An 18,145-nucleotide genomic window follows, 5' to 3' on the forward strand; every position below is an offset into this window, starting at 1 on the left:
GCAACTAGATTCAAGTGTGACAGTAGCTGAAGTCTCTACTCTAGAATGGTAAATAAATACTGACTTACCACATCAGCCAGTTGATGGTAAGGCAGGTTTTCCATGTAGGACCGTCTAGCAGAGCCCCGAGCTACGAGGCCATGCTGAGGTTCTATCCAACACTCGGCTATCAGCTCCAGACTGTTCTCAGACTCTGAAACCTCTGTGTCCTCCTCTTCTGATGTGCTGGACAGTTAAAAATTCAAAATGATTACAGTATTGATTATCCAAATCTACTCTCATAAAAAATAGCTTCCACCTTGATCATAAAAGAAGGCGAAAAAAGAGGCAGAGAAGTTGTTTTAACCTTTTTTACAGTTAACGTTAAAATAATTTATGGACTCCAACACCAACCACGTAAGTCTGCATATGAAGTAGTGATGGTGAAATTTAAGAACTTAAAATCTCAAATCCTTTTTCAAGTCTTAGTAAAATGGCAAATCTAAGCAGAATTACTACAAAATCTAGCATAGAAACTAGTAGGAATGTAAAGAGATTCCCTCGATTCATTCAGTTTATTTTGAACTAATTCTGAGGTATATGGTAACGCCAGAATTGTAGTGATGGTAGTCTCCCCCAATGGTGACATCGCAAATAAGTATTTCTATTGGAAAAACTAATAGAAATACTTATTTACGATCAAATCTGAAATGATTTTGAAATAAACAACATCTTGAACAACAATCAATACGGTTTTAGAAAGGGAAAATCCACTCTCGATGCATTGGACGATCTAGTCAGGCAAGTTCACCTCTCTTTTGTAAATAAAACTTATGCTTAGGCCACCTTCTGTGACCTCAGTAAAGCATTTGACTCTGTTGACAGCTATATTCTCATCTCTAAATTACAGTACTATGGATTTGATGGCCCTCCATTATCTTTTTTAAGAAGCTAGGTACTTCCAAAATCGGAAACAAGCAGTTTGTATTAATGGAAGATGGTCAGATGAAGTGTCAGTCGAGTGGGGAGTGCCACAGGGTTCAGTCCTTGGTCCCCTTCTTTTCTTAATCTATATAAATGATCTACCCTCTTCTTTTGATTGTAAAACCATTCTGTACGCAGACGAATCTACCGTTTTATCTAAAGGAAAAAAACTGTAAAGAACTTGAAAATTGGCTGATAAAACATTAAATAATGCACAAAATTGGTTTCATAGTAATGGACTTTTGCTTGACAAAGAAAAATCACAAAAATTAATATTTTCCTTGAATTATAGTTCAAGAGAGTTGTTTGAGAACAGTGATAAGGGTAGTACAGTTTTCTCAGCAAAGTTTTTGGAAATATGTAAATAGTCAGCTAACATGGGATTCACATATAGAATATTTAAATACCAGACTTTCTCTCGTAATATTTTTACTAGGCCGTCTGATAAAATGCATTCCACTAAATTATGTCCGAACAGCATACTTTTCATATTTTCAATCCATTTTCAGGTATGGGCTGATTTTTTGGGAAAATTGTGCTAGGGTAGGGGAAATTCTTGTTTGGCCAAAGAAAGCGGTTAGAGTTATCTCTAATAAAGGCTCGAGAGACCACAGCAAACCACTTTGTCAAAATCTTCAAATTCCTACTATATTTATTTAACGTTTATATTTATGACTTAGTAGTTTATATCTTGGAAAATCAACATCTTTTAAAATGTAGAAACAATGCTCATAATCATAATACCAGAAATAAGAACCATACTTCAATAGAATTCCATCGTTTAGTTACATAATTCTATAGTTTTGTGACTTAAAGTGTATAGCTTTCTTAAATCCATAATTAAATTACACACTATAAAAGATTTCAAGAATAAATGTTATTGTTGGCAATAGCCCTTTTTATAGTTTGGAAGATTTTTTTAACAATAAGATTAGGCCTATTCAGTTGTATTTTTTAAATAAGTATTGTAATACCTTTTGTAACTGACTATGCTATAATTTTAGCTGTATCATGACATTGTCGATAATTTGTTAAAATTTAAAAGACAATAAAGAATATTTCATTTCATTTCATTTCATTTATTCCTGACCCATTTGCCATTCGGCTATTAATTAAAGGTACTTACAAGTAAAAGGTGACTTTATAGTAACAAGAGCCGGGTTTGGACCGTTACCTTACTAAAAACGTAAAAAATTTAAGGGTTGAAACACACAAAATGAATAAAAAGTGAATTGAACTCACCTTCCCTTGCCCACATTGCTAGTTGTGTGAAGCGGAAACAACACATACTGTATGATACAAGGTTGATAGTTGTCACACATGTGATCTGCCTCTTGATCACAACACTGCGAACCAACATACAAGTCAATCAAATATGTGACAAAATCATGCATTTAGTAGGAACTCGGTTAAAAGTTACGTCTGGAGCAACTTAACACATTCGCTACAGCAATAGTACAAAATTTTTCATTCATATGGACCAGCGACGCACATATGCGATGACTGGTTTCCACCTATAGACTGCCGCCCCATATATGCGACGGCTTGTCACATTAAAATAGACTGACGTCGCATATTTGCGTCGGTGTTCCAATGTTATCAAAAACATTATATCTTTGAAACGGTCTATTTGAAGGCCCTGAATTCTCTGCAGTGGTCTACAGGGATGTCTGTCGCACATCTGCGTCGCTTGGTTTGTGGATATGATGATTGGTGACGTTATATGATGCAATAGTTAAGACAATTTACTATTGTAACAAAACCTACGTAGATTTTTGATTTGTTTTGAGCCGTGACTACTTTCCAATGACGAATGTCACGACTCATTTTCTGATTCTATGTTCAAGTTTTTGTATAGTATGTGTTTTGCCATGTTACTGTTTTCACGTCCCCAGTGAAACTGTTTGTCACGCACTTCTTCTTACTCCTGCCGTGCAGATGACATAGGCTCCGCGACGTCGAGTTTACAAACATCATAGAAATTTCTACTATCCGATTGCATCTACATTTTTGTAATTTAAAATGCAAAGTTGGTTGATTATTTTAGTTTTTTGGTTGTCCGTTTGTTTTGAAGTTTACAGCATTGTATTCTACTAGGAAGGACATTTAATTTGATGTGCATATCAACCTATGCTTACATTAAAAATTTTCTTCTGACTCCTAGTGGGCCGTCCCCCTGAAGATGTAGTGTATCACTGAATCATGTGTTAAAATGATGTTAATGCCCAATGTATACCAAGATTTAAAGCTCTATATTTATTACTCTCTGAAATATTTAACCGTCCCGGGACTTTTATTCCACCCTGTATATGGTAGAGTAGAACATTAAATTGAAATTGAGTAGCATATTTAATAACTCTTTAGACTTGCCCAAATATCCTTTAAGTAAATACCAGTGGCAAGCTTCATCTGTAATGTTATTTTTGTATATTCTTTACAACATGTTTAGATACAAAGGGTAGTTCATTTTACAATCTTCGTCAAATATATTGTGGGCTGTTGTTAAATATTTTGAACTTGTAATGTGGCGATCTGAAATAATTTTCTTTCCTTGAATTGTACAATTTTGACTTTTTCTGAACATTTTTTTCAAAGAAATCCAAGTCATCATTGAGTATAGTGTTAATAATATTAGGTGTGGTTCAATGATAATATTTCTTTTATTGTCGATTTTTAAAATCAAAATTTAAAAAAGGAACAGGAAATTTGGTTGGAATACACTGTGATGTTGTAATTTTTTCTTCCAAATTATAGGACAGAGACTGAATCTATAAGTAACATACCAAATCTTTTGATAGCCCTTAATAATGGCTTAAGGGCAGTCATAAAGTTAAACACAAAGCTAACAAATGATCTCCGATCTGAGCAAGATAACATTTTTATTGCTTCCTTGATAAATAAATCTAAACTACTTTAAATCTGAAACTACCTTCATTTGTATCTCCAAAACCATGTTAATTATGCCCGCTGTTGAATGGGCAAAGCGGAAACCTTCTTGCAGACGCATTCTGAAAAAAAAGAATATGCTCTGATTCAAACAAAGTCTTAGCAATAATGCAAACAAATTAATTAACTCCAAAAATATTTTTGTCAGTGATTTTGTATGTCATCACTTTCTATATTTTAATAAACATTAGACTTGTCAGTAAAGGGACAAAACAAATACAGATAACTAAACTAAATATCTTAATGAAGGTAACTCAATTTTTGTATTAATTTTAATCATGACAATAATGTAATTTGTAGACTTCCCCATTTTGGGTATTATACAGTACTTTTAATTCAATTTGGCAAGTGCTGTTGTCTAAAAATTACCGGTATTAATTTAAGACTTTGGACTAGTGACTTTGGAGTGTACTTCTAGTTTGTAGAGTACAAATACATTTTTTACTAAGCATCCATTACATATTATAACAGTTTTAGATACTTTAATAAATGTTAATATACAGAAAGCTGCAGGGAAGCTTATAAATCACTAAAAATTAGGGATGGGTCGATTCCTCTTTTTTCGATTCCGATTCTTACAAACCGATTCCCGATTCTTGATTCCGATTCCATCGATTCCTAATAAGTTAAAAAGTCCTAATGAGTAAAATACCATAGAAGTAGCCTAATTGAATAACACAATTTTTTTCAGATTTTCCCAACTCGCCATTTAAAAAGTATATTATTTATTAATGACTTTTTAAAACTCTATAATTTAATTCTGATAACTGAGATTTTTCATTTTGTTATTAACAAAATATACAAGCAACAATTCAACAGTCCAATCAAGCCTACAAAAACTAATTTATGTAATCAATAATAAAAAGCTATATGATTGTGTTTACTTATTTATATCACCGTTTCCTTTTTCCCCTACCATTAATAATGTATCATTCATGACCCAGGCCTTGGTATACCAAGATTTTTTTGTTGGTGGGTTTTAAATTTTCTGTTAAAATTCTGTATTCTGAAAAACTAAATAATTAAATTAAATAATGATATGTCATTTACTGTAGAACAGATTTCCCTGCCGTAAATCAAGAAATAAATCCCAACCTCCATAGCCTAAAATGAAAATAATTTTTTTGTCTATTTAAACCAATTTAACTTCCTCAACCATAACATCATTTTATATTAGGTAATAGGCACCTACTTAATTGCGCCATACCAACACCAAAACCAAGTCGTCCAAGACCAAAATTGTGCGTTAAGAAATGGTATGTTATTTTAGACGAGTGATTAAAAAAGAAAAAATATCACAGATGTTGAAATATAGCTAAGTTTGGAGTAAGCTCAAGACGAAAGTACCGATGGAGTGACAAAAAAATTGTGTCGGTAGGCCTACTTTTTACCACGACAAGAATATATGCTTCACCTTTTTTTAAAGTAAAATTTTATTGAAAGCAAACGAAACAGGGTTTTACACGGTTGTTTTATTTTCCAAGTAAGCTGGTTGAATCATAGACTAAACAACACAAATAGCCTTCTCATCCCATTGAAAATTATGAAGCTCGTTTTTCGTGTCTAGTTCATGGTTGTAGGTACACTTGTTAATTTTAAATTCGTTGATCTATACAGTAGTATACTCTGTTAATAAAATTTTAAATAACATATTAAATACCGTACTAAACATCAATTCGATCCACAGTCGTGCGTCGATTGGGAATCGTACTTTCTAAATCGTGGTGCCGCCTGCGTCTGCCTAGTTTGAGTTTCAGTTTCACTGTCACAGTGTCAGTGTCTGTCTACACACACACACACACACACACACACACACATAGACGGACACAGACAATTACTTATAGCGATCAAGGTTAAGTCGATACCGGCAATGGCGGCAATAGTTGCTCGCACTGAACTAGAGCTACAACCGAAGGTAGCACTGAATGCGAGAATTGAGAGACGTTGGCCGCCATATTTACAAGGGGAATAGTACTTCGGAACTAGGGCATTGCAATTGCCAACAGCCAATGAGCTGATTGATTCTTCTAGTGGTACCAACATAACAATGTTTTACAGCACCTCGATTTTCTAGCAGAGTTGCCGTGCAAGTGATACCTCCATTTGGATGTTTTCAGTCTAGGATTATTTCGTTTCGTAAAAAGCAAGAGCGGTTCCCTGATTCCGTTTACTTATCACACTTACATATGGTAAATAACTGAGAGCGCACGATAATTTTGGGTTGGCATGAACTACGCCGGTTGTCTGATTCAGAATTTAAACGAACAACAAAACATTGACCATGGCAACTTCCTTAAAAATATGAGTTTTTAAATCCATGTGTGTAGCCCCTGAGCTGTTGGACATAATGTAAGACTAAATTACTTATGTAATTCCTGTCACAGCTCAATAAAAGCTTTTTATTGAGCTGTGACAGGAATTACGCAAGTAATTTAGTCTTACATTATGAGTTTTTATATGGAATCGGTATCGAGAATTGTGACTAATATTTCAGAACTGGTATGGAATCGAGTAGGGGTTTGCGAAGCAGCAAAAAATTTTATTCGAAGCAACGATTTGATTAAAAATATTTTCAATTTGAATAGATGAAACTCGATTCGAAGCAATACGGCATTTTTCTACTTGTCAATGGAGTGAAATAACAATAGGCTAATTAAAATTTACCACATATTTGTGTAATGCAAATTTTTGTATTCAAGCACCTTCAATACAAGAGACACACTTATTCCTACTTTTGGACCTTCTGCACAATTTATTTTTGAACTTTGTGTACTGAAATATAATCTTTGAACCTTCTGAAATTGGACCTTGAGATATAAGCGTTTGACCTTGTGAAATGCCAAATGTGCTAAACACTTTAAACGCACTTTAAAGACAATTAAAAAAAATTTGTTTGGACCTTTACTTAAGGATTACTGAAAGTGCCATAATATTGGATGCCAAATTACAGGGTTTTACTTTACTTCCATCTGAAGAATCCTTATGTCAATAAAGAATAAGGGGAAAATATCCAATTGTGAATATCACATTGTGTGAACGAACTTATTGTGAGCTTTCAACTGCCTTGGACTCTTTACATAAGTAATGTGTATCGATTCCTTCTTACACAGAATTACTAAGTATATTGTGATTATATCTTACTCAGTCAGCAGAGAGAGTATGTTAGACACATGAAGGATGTGACGAGAGGAAGGTGACACAGTCCACACCCATCGGCGATGGTGGAGGTAGCGGGAGAGAGTGGTGACTAGAGTGCTGGTTGGTCGAGGAGGTTTGACTGCAGTCTGAGGCTGCGTGCCGTCAGGAAACACCACTGTGCCAAACTCTGAAGGCATCCTCTCGTACCTGCCAAATATAAATTATCATGGAGTGTAAAGCCTTGTGAATCTTAGAAAACTGAAAATAGCTTCCAACATATTCAGAGTTTAAGATGTAATTTAATTTACACGTTTACCAAATCCAAGAAAAGTGATACAATCCTACACCTTTTTATAAATTTGCCAGATAAACTTTAAAAATTAAAAGTTATTTCTTATTCGTACTGTTTTACGATTTCATATGTTCATTACCTGTTCTATTACTATAACAATATTGTTAGTAGGTTTATACTTTTTAATCATGTTTGAATTGATACATAACCATGAAACTTAAAATACACAAAGTACAGAATACACATGAAAAAAATTTAAATTAAATTTGGTATTGATATATGTTTTTATTTTACATGAAACCTACCGGATCAAAATCTTTTCCAGTGGTTTGTTCAACAGAACGGAGCAAGGAACGTTGGAGCGGCTCTGGTTTTCCACAAATCCTTCACCCTGATTCCTGGTATTGTTCTCTTGGTGTTTTGTGGTTAGTCTTTGAGGTACTGTCAGTGCAGATATTTTGGCTTTCAGCTGTTCAATGATCTGAGAAATAGTCAACATTAACTGTGAATTAAAATTGTAATTTAGTTTTAACATTGAGCTTAAGTTAACTAAAAATGTCCATGGATGCATATTATACATATTATGTTTATTAAGTTGATAATTAAAATTTAAACTCAAATATTCAATTATGCTATCATAAATAGTAATATTTGCTAACTAATTTTTCTTATAGGCTACATAAACTATCTGCATATGCACAAACCATATTTTTCATTACACAACCAGTTTAATAAAAGAGTATAGAGACAATAAATAGATTTGAATATCTTGGATATCAAACCACCCTTATGAACTGGAACCCAAAACACTAACCACTAGATGAGTGAGCTAATCAAACCCAAAACAAGAGACTAAAAATCATAAAGTTATTTTTGCTATTGTGCTGGAAAGAAGCAATGATCGAGTTTCAAGACATGAGTGAGTTTACAGCTGAAATGGGAAAACAGAGGTTTACACTGCCACTAAACCAATTGATGAAATGTTGGACCAAGTTGATGAATGATGAAATGATTAGTTGGATATAAGAAGGATGAGGGGGCTCTAAGCAAATTTTAATAATCGACAATTTAATATACCCGTGATAAATACCTGGTGTCTCAGTTTGCCAGGGGTTCCTCCCAGAAATGCAATGTGAATCACAGCACAAGGAGGTTTCTGCTGGACCCTCAGTACATAGAACCAGCTGGGGGTTTTATCTGTCTCACTGAAACCCACCAGAAAACACGATTAAATATACAATCAAGTGATTACCTATGGTTCAATCATCTTTTTTTCCAATAAAAAAAAATACTCCCGCCACACCAAACCTGCTGACTAAGCGAATTTCTATTTACCTGGCTGGAATTCCACTAAATTATTCCATTAAAATTGTCAGATTATATTATATTTAAATAAATATCATTTAATTTTAGTGAGTACTTAGGTTTGATGCTACAGGAAAGATAATAAGGTACGGTTTTTACTAAAGAATAATAGCTTAGTATGGCGCAAAAAAAATTTCCAAATTTCATTAAAATATGTACATAGAGAAAAAAGGAAATTTACACTTTTTTGGAATCTTTCCTGTAACTGTTAGGCATACAAAAAAATATTATTTGTTTTTTTGGAAAGAAATTACAAAATGTTATGTTTCAGGGTAAGAAATGAGAAAACCCATTTAAAAAAAAAAAAAAAAACCTATAGTCCGATCATGCTGGTTCGTGAACCTGTTCAAACAAATGTAGGTTTACACGTTTATACTAAATTTAATCAAAATTGGATCATTTTTGCTCAAGTTATCATGCTAACGGACATATATGTATATAATTATACGAAAAATAGAATAAATGGGCTACTGTATATGAAGAAAATTTAACATTGATAAGCTGAGTACCCAAGTAAAAATTATTTCTTAAGATATTTACTGACTAGTTTCAGTTCTAAAGACTTTGGAAATGACCTTAGAGATGAAACTAGTCAGTAAATATCTTAATATGGCTTTTTAATGGATGGTTTTTAAGGCCTCTGGGGACCTCTTAACGGAAAAGTAAATCGGTACCGGCTTCAGGTTTTACCACGAGACCTACGGTAATAGCTTATTCCCTATATGGGAAATTTGCTAATATTTCCTATATGAGAAATTAGCTATAAGAAGACCAGTCCAGATATTTTTCTTCTACTGAAACATCATTCTAAATCTCTTTTTATTAAACCAACTCTTACAGTTTTGGTTTATGATATTTTTTTTAATAAATTTTTTTAACAAACTATCAGAGTTAGTACAAGGAAACACTGTACCCAAGAGTAGCTCTTAAATACCACCATGGTGCAGGGTGACAAGTTACAACTCGAAACCTAGCTGCAACTGAGATTACATGGCCGCTAGAGATGATCAGAATTGTACTGTGATCACGGAAGAAGATGATTTTGATTCCATGACCCTAGAAGACAATGATAATGATGTCTTCGCGGTCTCAGTATACAATCAGAATTTTAAAACGATAGCGAAATACGATAACAATATCTACATTACAGTGGAAGATGTTCATGATTTCGCCACAATCTGGGAAGATGTTGATGACAATGTTTCCGTTACCGCAGGAGATATTGAGGAGGACTTTTCTGTGACCACAGGAGATGATAATGATGTCAACACGATTGCAGGAGGCGATAAAAATGTCTAATGGCCATGGGAGATGATCTTAATCTAGCCGTGATCGCAGAAGACGATAATAATGTCCACATGACCACTGGAGATGTTTAATATTTCACCTAGATCGCAGAAGACGATGTTAATGTTTCCATGACCTCGGAATACGACGGTGATGTCCACACCGCCGCGGATAATGATCAGAATTTTGCCGCGATCGCCATAAATTAGTCTTCATATTTGGCGTGTTCAAGGAGGTTTATTAAGAAGACCCATTGATACAATTTTCAAACCTGCATAGGAGCAAACTATCACTTTTAATGTTTGTAAAATTCTTCAGGTCAGTTAGCTGTATAAATGTCTGTCCTCACCCCTTAATGTGTTTTAAAGCCAAAAGCTTCATTAAATAAACTATTTTCTATGTCAACAATAATAAATTTGAAACTATGATAGTAAAACAATGGAAAATCTTACCCAGAGGACAGAAATTTGAGGTAGGAGTGGTTTTCAATCAATACAAAGCTAGTCCAATCTTTGAGAAAGTTGTAGAGTGTGGCAGCGGCATGGCGACACTGAAGTCCTTGGAAACGTCCATTGGGGGAAGCGACGTGAAGGAACCTGTGATTGGTAAAAGTACATGTTCAATGGCATGTAAGACATTGACAACTAAAATAAAATATTTTTTAAGCAGGGCAGATTCTAGAAAGCCTACAGTTTTAAAATTACCAATCTAAATTATATAACAGTTTATTTGGGTAGTGAAACTTATGAATTAATTAATGTGGAATTTGTGACGTACTTTTCCACACCGTAACATAAAACACCAGTTTATATGCCAGGTTCAAGTACCATGTGCTCATGTGCTACAAAGAGCACTTAGTTTCCGTATAGGCCTCAGTTCAGAGATTTGGGTTGGCCTTCCAGGGTTCGCAAATATATTTTCGATTCACACTCAACCGTGCCGTCGCCTTGGCTGAGGTTTACCGTGTCGGCGATCTAAAGCATCTGGTTTATCACGCAGATGTCGCAGTAGTTCGAACCAATCCCCACAGTCCTGTCACTGAGGCTCTTTCCGCCCCCCCCCCCCCCACTCATCGTAGTAGGCTGGGGCTCATACGGCCTCACCTGGCCGTTGTTGCAGGATAGGCCGTATGAGCCACGGACGGTTAATCCACCATGACATAAACAGTTATTCCCAACTCATAAACAACGCCTAATACTAACTGTATAAATGAACTTTGATGTGACAATTTACATATTACATCATAAAAATACAATTAGTAGGCTATTGTGCAATCATGAGTAGGCTGGGGCTCATACGGCCTATCCTGCAACAACGGCCAGGTGAGGCCGTATGAGCCCCAGCCTACTCATGATTGCACAATAGCCTACTAATTGTATCTTTATGATGTAATATGTAAATGTCACATTAAAGTCCATTTATACAGTTAGTATTAGGCGTTGTTTATGAGTTGGGAATAACTGTTTTATGTCATGGTGGATTAACCCTAGTTATCAGTTATCCTTGTTCAAAATAAAGTTTTACTAGGTTTTTATGTCAATAAACACGATCCTCTGATAATCCGACTTTTTGCTGTCCGATCATGCTCCCGGTCCCGTAGGTGACGTATTAGCGAGGTTCTACTGTAAACACAAATCATGGTGAGAACAATTACTAACATCCACAACCACACCAATAAACTATTGCATTAGTTTGCCTGTGTTAGAGCACAGTGAAGCATTAGCCTTAGTGTGAGATACTCACTTGGGCAATGGAAGGTCATGTTGCAGAATTAGACTGAGTGTCTGAGAATGCATCCACTTGTGCCAGACTGAGGGGTCCAATAGACACACGGGCCGCCAGTAATGAGCAAACAGGGGACAGCTTGGATCACTGCAATTGTACAAGGCTTATCAATAACAAACATCTATACAAAAACAAACAAAGAGAAGTCATAAAAGTCAGAGAAGTGAAAACTATTTGAGAGCGTAACTGTACTTATACATTGAACTTGGGTGTTTATTACATTGATAAATAATGTGTGGCATGCAAGACTATACACTTTAAACTTTTTGAAACCTAATCACACACACTACTATTGTCTCAAACACAATTATTGTGCAGAAGTCAAGTCACCCTGAAGAAGGCACTCTACATTGAATTCGGACATAGGTGGAAAGAAGTGATTCATTGATTTTGACTCAGTTGTCACCAGAAGACCACGAGTCTACAGCATGTGACTGTAGAAGTATATTCATGAAGATAAGCTTAAACAGAAGTTTTAAAATCTGCAAAAATTTACAGGTGACAAAAGATACACATTTTTCAGAAATTGTAGAAAAATATATAGAATTGAACCTCAGATTACTTATTTTGTAGATCAGTATTATGACTGAAACTAACACAGTCAGCGAATAATACTTGAAAAGTTCAGGGACAATTAATCATAAGTAAACCATTCAAACCAACAACTGTAGTAACACATTTAAAAGTCTGGAAAGCTCTCAAACAGTCTACACTTGACTGCCAAGTAACCCTTTGATGAACCAATAAACATGTGTTAGCTAGGTGAACAACCAACGCAAACACGTGATAAGCAACCCCGTAGCAGATCACTGCAAGCACCATAGATAATGTTGCAATGCTCACCATTGCATGCAATCTGCATCCATCGAGGACGATCGATACCTGTTATAACGTCACAGACATTAATTTCTAATAACTGGGTGCTAACTGCAATCTAGAAGTACATTTTGTGAAGCAAAATCATTCAATTTTACAAAGATCTCAGATTGAAATTCTTTAGGTAAAAACTAAAAACCACTAAGACATATGTTGCAAATTAAATTCTACCTCGTCTTTTAAAAACTATCTGTCAATTGACTGCCGTTTTAATCAAAACATGTGTTGTAGGATTATACATCTTATGAACTTGTTCAGGAGTCATTCATGAGCTAAAGCCAAGATTTGCATAACAAAACTTGAGCATTTCTGGAACAAAGTTTTTGTAATGATTTTGACAAGTCTGTGGTTTGCCCTGCTTTGACCATTGCTCACCGGCACACAGCGCTCAACCTCTGCCATATTCATTAACTGCAGGATTAAAATTCTGCCTTCCCAATAACATCATTAGTGCAAAAACACATGGTTCAAACACACCTAAATTCATTTTGTTAAGATCATTTTTCATAGTCATGATTGATTTATATAAATTTCACTAACCTAGAAGAAAGTGTTTGTGGACCACTGTTGGACGGAAGGTAGAAAAGAGGCATTCCGCTGCGAATTGTCTCTGGAAGAGCAAAGGAGAGGGGAGTGGAGGAGAATGAGTCTAGATGTGCCAGCAAAAGGTCTGACTGTGCCAGAGTCTTGATGGTGGTCCAAAACCTAGTCACAACTGCCTGACGATAGGGCGACTGAAACTGCTTCTTGATCAGGCACGTGATGTCATGAAGAAATTCATATGGAGCTGTCAGGAAAATAAATAGCATCAACATAACATTTTAGAATTTTAAGATTACAAGGAATACCCTAATGGTAACTCACTAGTGAAATGCTGCAGAAAATTGTGACCCAAGCAAGTTTATAATTTATACTCTTGCTCCCAACGGAATAAACGCTTTTCTCATCAATCACTCATTTTCACTCCATAATCACATTCATTATTTCATCCCACAGAAAAATAAATTCAAACTCTTCATCAGAAACCATCCCACCATTGTTTATAACTAATTCAATCAATAAGCAAAGGTAAAATAAAAATGTTGGCAGCCTAGCAACACACAGACAGAGTTTTGACAAAGTCTGCTTATTCTAAATTAAAATGTAAAATAGCTGGAAAATGTAGTAACAGGGTGGGACAGAAGATCTTGCTTATTTATGTTGTTAATCCTAAAGCAACAGCTGCTGTTACAAAGATGGTGTTAAAGTCATTTGATAGGGTGAGATTTAAAGTTTATATCCTACTCGGTTCAGTTGCCATCATGGGGTAGATAAAGATTCAATAGACATTAGCAAATGGTCGTCATGGCTTTCTTGACTGATGAGGCTACTTTCCATCTTTCGGGATGAGTTAATAAGATTAAAAGTCTACAAAACCAAGGACAACTTCTTGGTTTGGGACAAGTGTGGTTCCAGCAGCATGGTATAGCGGCACACACCGCACAAGCGCCAATGATTTTTTTTTCAGCAACACTTTCTATGGTGGATCATCATGTGAGGCGATCTGCATTATTGGCGCAAGTCATTGGTCAACAAAGATTGTCCAATGACCCCTCATGATGTGAAGAACAACATTTGTCTCGCTGTTGCTGACTAATATGTGGATATGCTGCAAAAAGCTAGCAAAATTTTAAAAAAACCCAATGAGTAAGTGCATCCAAAATAATGGTCGCTATTTGCCCGACATGATTTTTAAAACTGAGTAGGTAAATATAATTTTTAATTTTAGTCTTTGTGTTTTAAAAGAAAAACAATTTGAATTTGTAAATTTTTTCTATTGAGTATCCAAATAAGCATGTTTTTCTAAACCACCCTGCATTATTTCTGATGAGATGTTTAATTTTTTCTTCGATGGCTCCCAAAATTTCGGGAAATTTTCGGGAAAAAAATATTTCTGATTTTTGGGACGGTATTAATTTGGGAATTTTTAGGGACGGGATTAGATTCGATCGTTGGTGATTTTGCCTCTCCGGGAGTGACGATTACGCCGCTATCGCAAGAGATGTTCATCACAGTTCCACAAAAGCAGGAGGCGAAGTCAATTCAACAATCACGCTGTGACCGCGAAGTGATACCGACGATCAAGCCGTGACCTCGGAGTCATTTCGACGATCTCGCCATGACCGTGAGTCATACTGACAATCACGACGTGACCATGGAGTCATTTCGACGATCGCGCCATGACCGTGAGTCATACTGACAATCACGACGTGACCATGGAGTCATTTCGACGATCACGCCATGACCGTGAGTCATACTGACAATCACGACGTGACCATGGAGTCATTTCGACGATCGCGCCATGACCGTGAGTCATTTCGACAATCGCGCCAAGACTGTGAGTCACACCGGCGATGACACCGTGACTGTGAAGTAATTTCGACAATCGAGCTGTGACCATGAGTCATTTCGGCCATCATGTCGTGACCGTGAGTCATTTCAACGATCACGCCGTGATCGCGGAGTCATACTGACGATGAAACCGTGATCGCAATTCATATCGACCATCACGCTGTCACCTCGAGTCATTCAGACAAACACGCCGTGACCGCGAGTCATACAGACGAACACGCCGTGACCGCAAGTCATTTCGACCATAACACCGTCACCCCAAGTCACAAGTTTGTATACCTTTAAGTTTTAACATTTTTTGTTTGTTTTTATAAATCAGTGCCATAAGTGGTAAAAATTGATTTTGTTTGTCTTTTTTGGTAACTGCAATACTCAAGACGTTTAAAATAAGGAAAAATGCACAGGAAAAAATTCCTGTCCTGTCCCGTCTTGAAAATAGGGAGGGAAATAAAAATCCTGTCCAGTCCTGTCCCGAACTAAAAATGCAATCCCGTCCATCCCTAATTTATTCCCAATATTAAATTCACAGTTTGGTTATATTTGTTATTTTTGTATTTTTGTTACCTTGTATCTCATTGTTTTTATTACAAGGCAAACTCCAATTATCCAAATTAATCTGTGATAAAACCGATTCAAATATACGGAAATTTGGATACTCGGGTTTACCCAAAGAATTAAGCACAAATCATCGCCATAAATTAAAAAAATTAAAAACATCATGTTAACAGAGAAATTACAAGCATACATACAATCTGTTTTGGGTACAGAATAGTGCCTTTAAATCACTAATCAAAGGGTCAGAAAAATAAGAGCTATCATATTACCTTTGATTGAGATGTAGAATCGGACGGAACTGTTGGGAGGAACAGGCCATTCACATAACACAATGTACTCTATGTAGATGTGATTGGCCCACGGTAACATCAAACATACTTCTAATTGACTTTCCTTTACACTTATATTCTGAAAAAATAAAGTAATAAAATCAATTTTTTATAATACTGTAAGGTGCCTATTTTGAAGGGGGGTGTGCAATCCAAGACATTATCTGTAGTATATGAACTAACCTATGCCACAACAAGGAAAGGTTAGGATAGGTGCAACAGTTATTTGAGGAAGGTGGATCAAACTCGTGTTCACCTATCTGTAGCAAAGCTGGGTGGGAGAGACCTTTCTAAAATAATCGGTGTAAGCTCAGGTAGAAGTTGACGGGTGGATTCATTGAGTGTTTCACTTCACATCAGAATGCGGGAGGGTCCTCAAAAAACGGTGGACTGAGATATTGTTGTTGACATTGCTTGATATCAGAAGATGACATTCCTAGAGTGCTGGAATGGCCTGATAGTAGATCTCTGCAGAGAAAATTCTTCACAAATCAGATCTTACACATTCAAGTCTCCAAGTCCAACACCAACATAATGCCTCCTCACTCACTTGGACGAAAAAAATACTGAGAGAGTTTAGACAAAAAAACTAAACAGTACAATCCAATGGCAGAGAATGGAAAAAACAGTTCAATGCAAATATCTAGCAGTGTGTAGCATTTAAGCAAAGAAGCGATATCATAGCTATACTCGCAGGAACAAACAATACCCTCAACAACACAACAAATGATATTTATAGAAACATTGAGAAAAAATTGCAAGAATTTGACAAAGATAAAAAGTTTTTCTTTGCACTATTCCGCAAACACAGTTAACAGTTCAACAGCTCCAATACAATAGCATCCTGCAATAGCACAATAACAATAGCACAATTCAACTACACATGTTCCAATTAGTAAAGTCTATGATTCTTCTTGATCATACATTGACCTTCTTGTTAAATTTTGTCCCGTTTAAGAAAGGATACTGCTACTCTACATTTAGTTTTACTGTGTTAATTACTAAAATGTAAATTATCATTCAATATCAAGTATGTAATTATTACTGCAAACAATAAAATTTTACCTTAATCATGAAGCCTTCATGGAGGCGACAACAGAGCACACTTGCTAATGAAGCATTCAAATTGTCTTCTGTCTGTTTTTTCATTAGGAGTTGTGGCTCTCGGTTTCCATAGAAACTGTGGTTGCTGAAAAGATAAATACAGCTTTTGGTTTGGATTGTTGCATTTTTGTTGCCGATCGTTATTTGCCGTTTACATAATGCCATTATGCAATAGCAATATTGATGAATTTAACTAATTTAAAGTTATATCTTATATAGGCCTAGTCTTAATGTATGGTTTGTTTGTAAGTAAGCTTCCCTATAGGTTGAATAAATTATTGGGATGGATAAAAGGTGTTATTTTAGGTTAAGGTTTGGGGTTTGTCTTGATTTGGTGAACCATTAGTGAGATAATTTCCATCTTCTCAGCTGTTATTAATTGCATTGTGCAATTAATTAAGTGAGATTGGGGTAGCATTTTTGGTGGTAACAGTAAGAGTTAAGATGCTAATTATTTGTATAATATTAAGTCCTTAAATATTTGGCTCAATTGTGCTACCTCCTATTTAACATGTCCTTAAGAGGAACTCAAAGCAAAGTAATTAAACAACAACACTTTTTAACTACACTTACCTCACAAACCACTCCCCCATACGAGGTGCTGGCGTAGACAACTCATGAACATTTGCTCCTTTGTTGAAACTCCAAGTAAGAAAAGCTTCATGGTAAGTATTCAAGCCTTCTTGACCGTAATTCTGCAACAAATAATGATGGTTTTTACTGGAAGTGGAAAGGTATAAATTCCATATACATCCCATCAGTGTTGTAGTTTCCTGGATTAGAATAAAGAAAATAAAAGAATACAGCAGTGCAATTTTCAAAGAACAGCTAGTCCGAAATTTCTTTCACTATTGTACAGAATTATACTAGGTTAACCCTAGAGCTGGCACTAGTGTAACGCAGTACTGGCATAGGGATATTATTGATTATGTAATATCATTTTTAAACCATCATAAAAATTAGAAATAGCAACATAACTATGGATTATTATATATCATTTTGTTCAGAATAAGACAAATAACAATAATATAGGTGGTTTACATGGTTACCACAAAACAATTTTTTTTTAGTTTTTCTGAATTGTAGGCATTATTAATTTTTTTATAAAATGTTT

General features: G+C 35.4%; 1 protein-coding gene across 3 annotated transcripts in view; it reads right to left on the reverse strand.

Annotated features, from left to right (window-relative positions):
* LOC128998300 (KICSTOR complex protein SZT2-like) overlaps positions 1-18,145 on the reverse strand; it is a 112,553-nt gene that overhangs the window by 80,367 nt on the left and 14,041 nt on the right. For all 3 annotated transcript variants that reach the window (XM_054424378.1, XM_054424379.1, XM_054424376.1), the window contains exons 9-20: positions 17,605-17,726; positions 16,993-17,116; positions 15,868-16,006; positions 13,193-13,439; positions 11,735-11,863; positions 10,444-10,587; positions 8,430-8,544; positions 7,645-7,820; positions 7,051-7,254; positions 3,893-3,971; positions 2,206-2,309; positions 69-225 (exon numbers count right to left, since the gene is read on the reverse strand). In XM_054424378.1, the coding sequence (XP_054280353.1) occupies positions 69-225; positions 2,206-2,309; positions 3,893-3,971; positions 7,051-7,254; positions 7,645-7,820; positions 8,430-8,544; positions 10,444-10,587; positions 11,735-11,863; positions 13,193-13,439; positions 15,868-16,006; positions 16,993-17,116; positions 17,605-17,726 (1,740 nt within the window). The remainder of the gene's footprint in view (positions 1-68; positions 226-2,205; positions 2,310-3,892; positions 3,972-7,050; positions 7,255-7,644; positions 7,821-8,429; positions 8,545-10,443; positions 10,588-11,734; positions 11,864-13,192; positions 13,440-15,867; positions 16,007-16,992; positions 17,117-17,604; positions 17,727-18,145) is intronic.

The sequence above is a fragment of the Macrosteles quadrilineatus genome, unplaced genomic scaffold (assembly GCF_028750875.1).
Source record: "Macrosteles quadrilineatus isolate MER2022 unplaced genomic scaffold, UCM_ALF_1.0 Scaffold_7__1_contigs__length_78375512, whole genome shotgun sequence".
Taxonomy (NCBI): Eukaryota; Metazoa; Arthropoda; class Insecta; order Hemiptera; family Cicadellidae; genus Macrosteles; species Macrosteles quadrilineatus.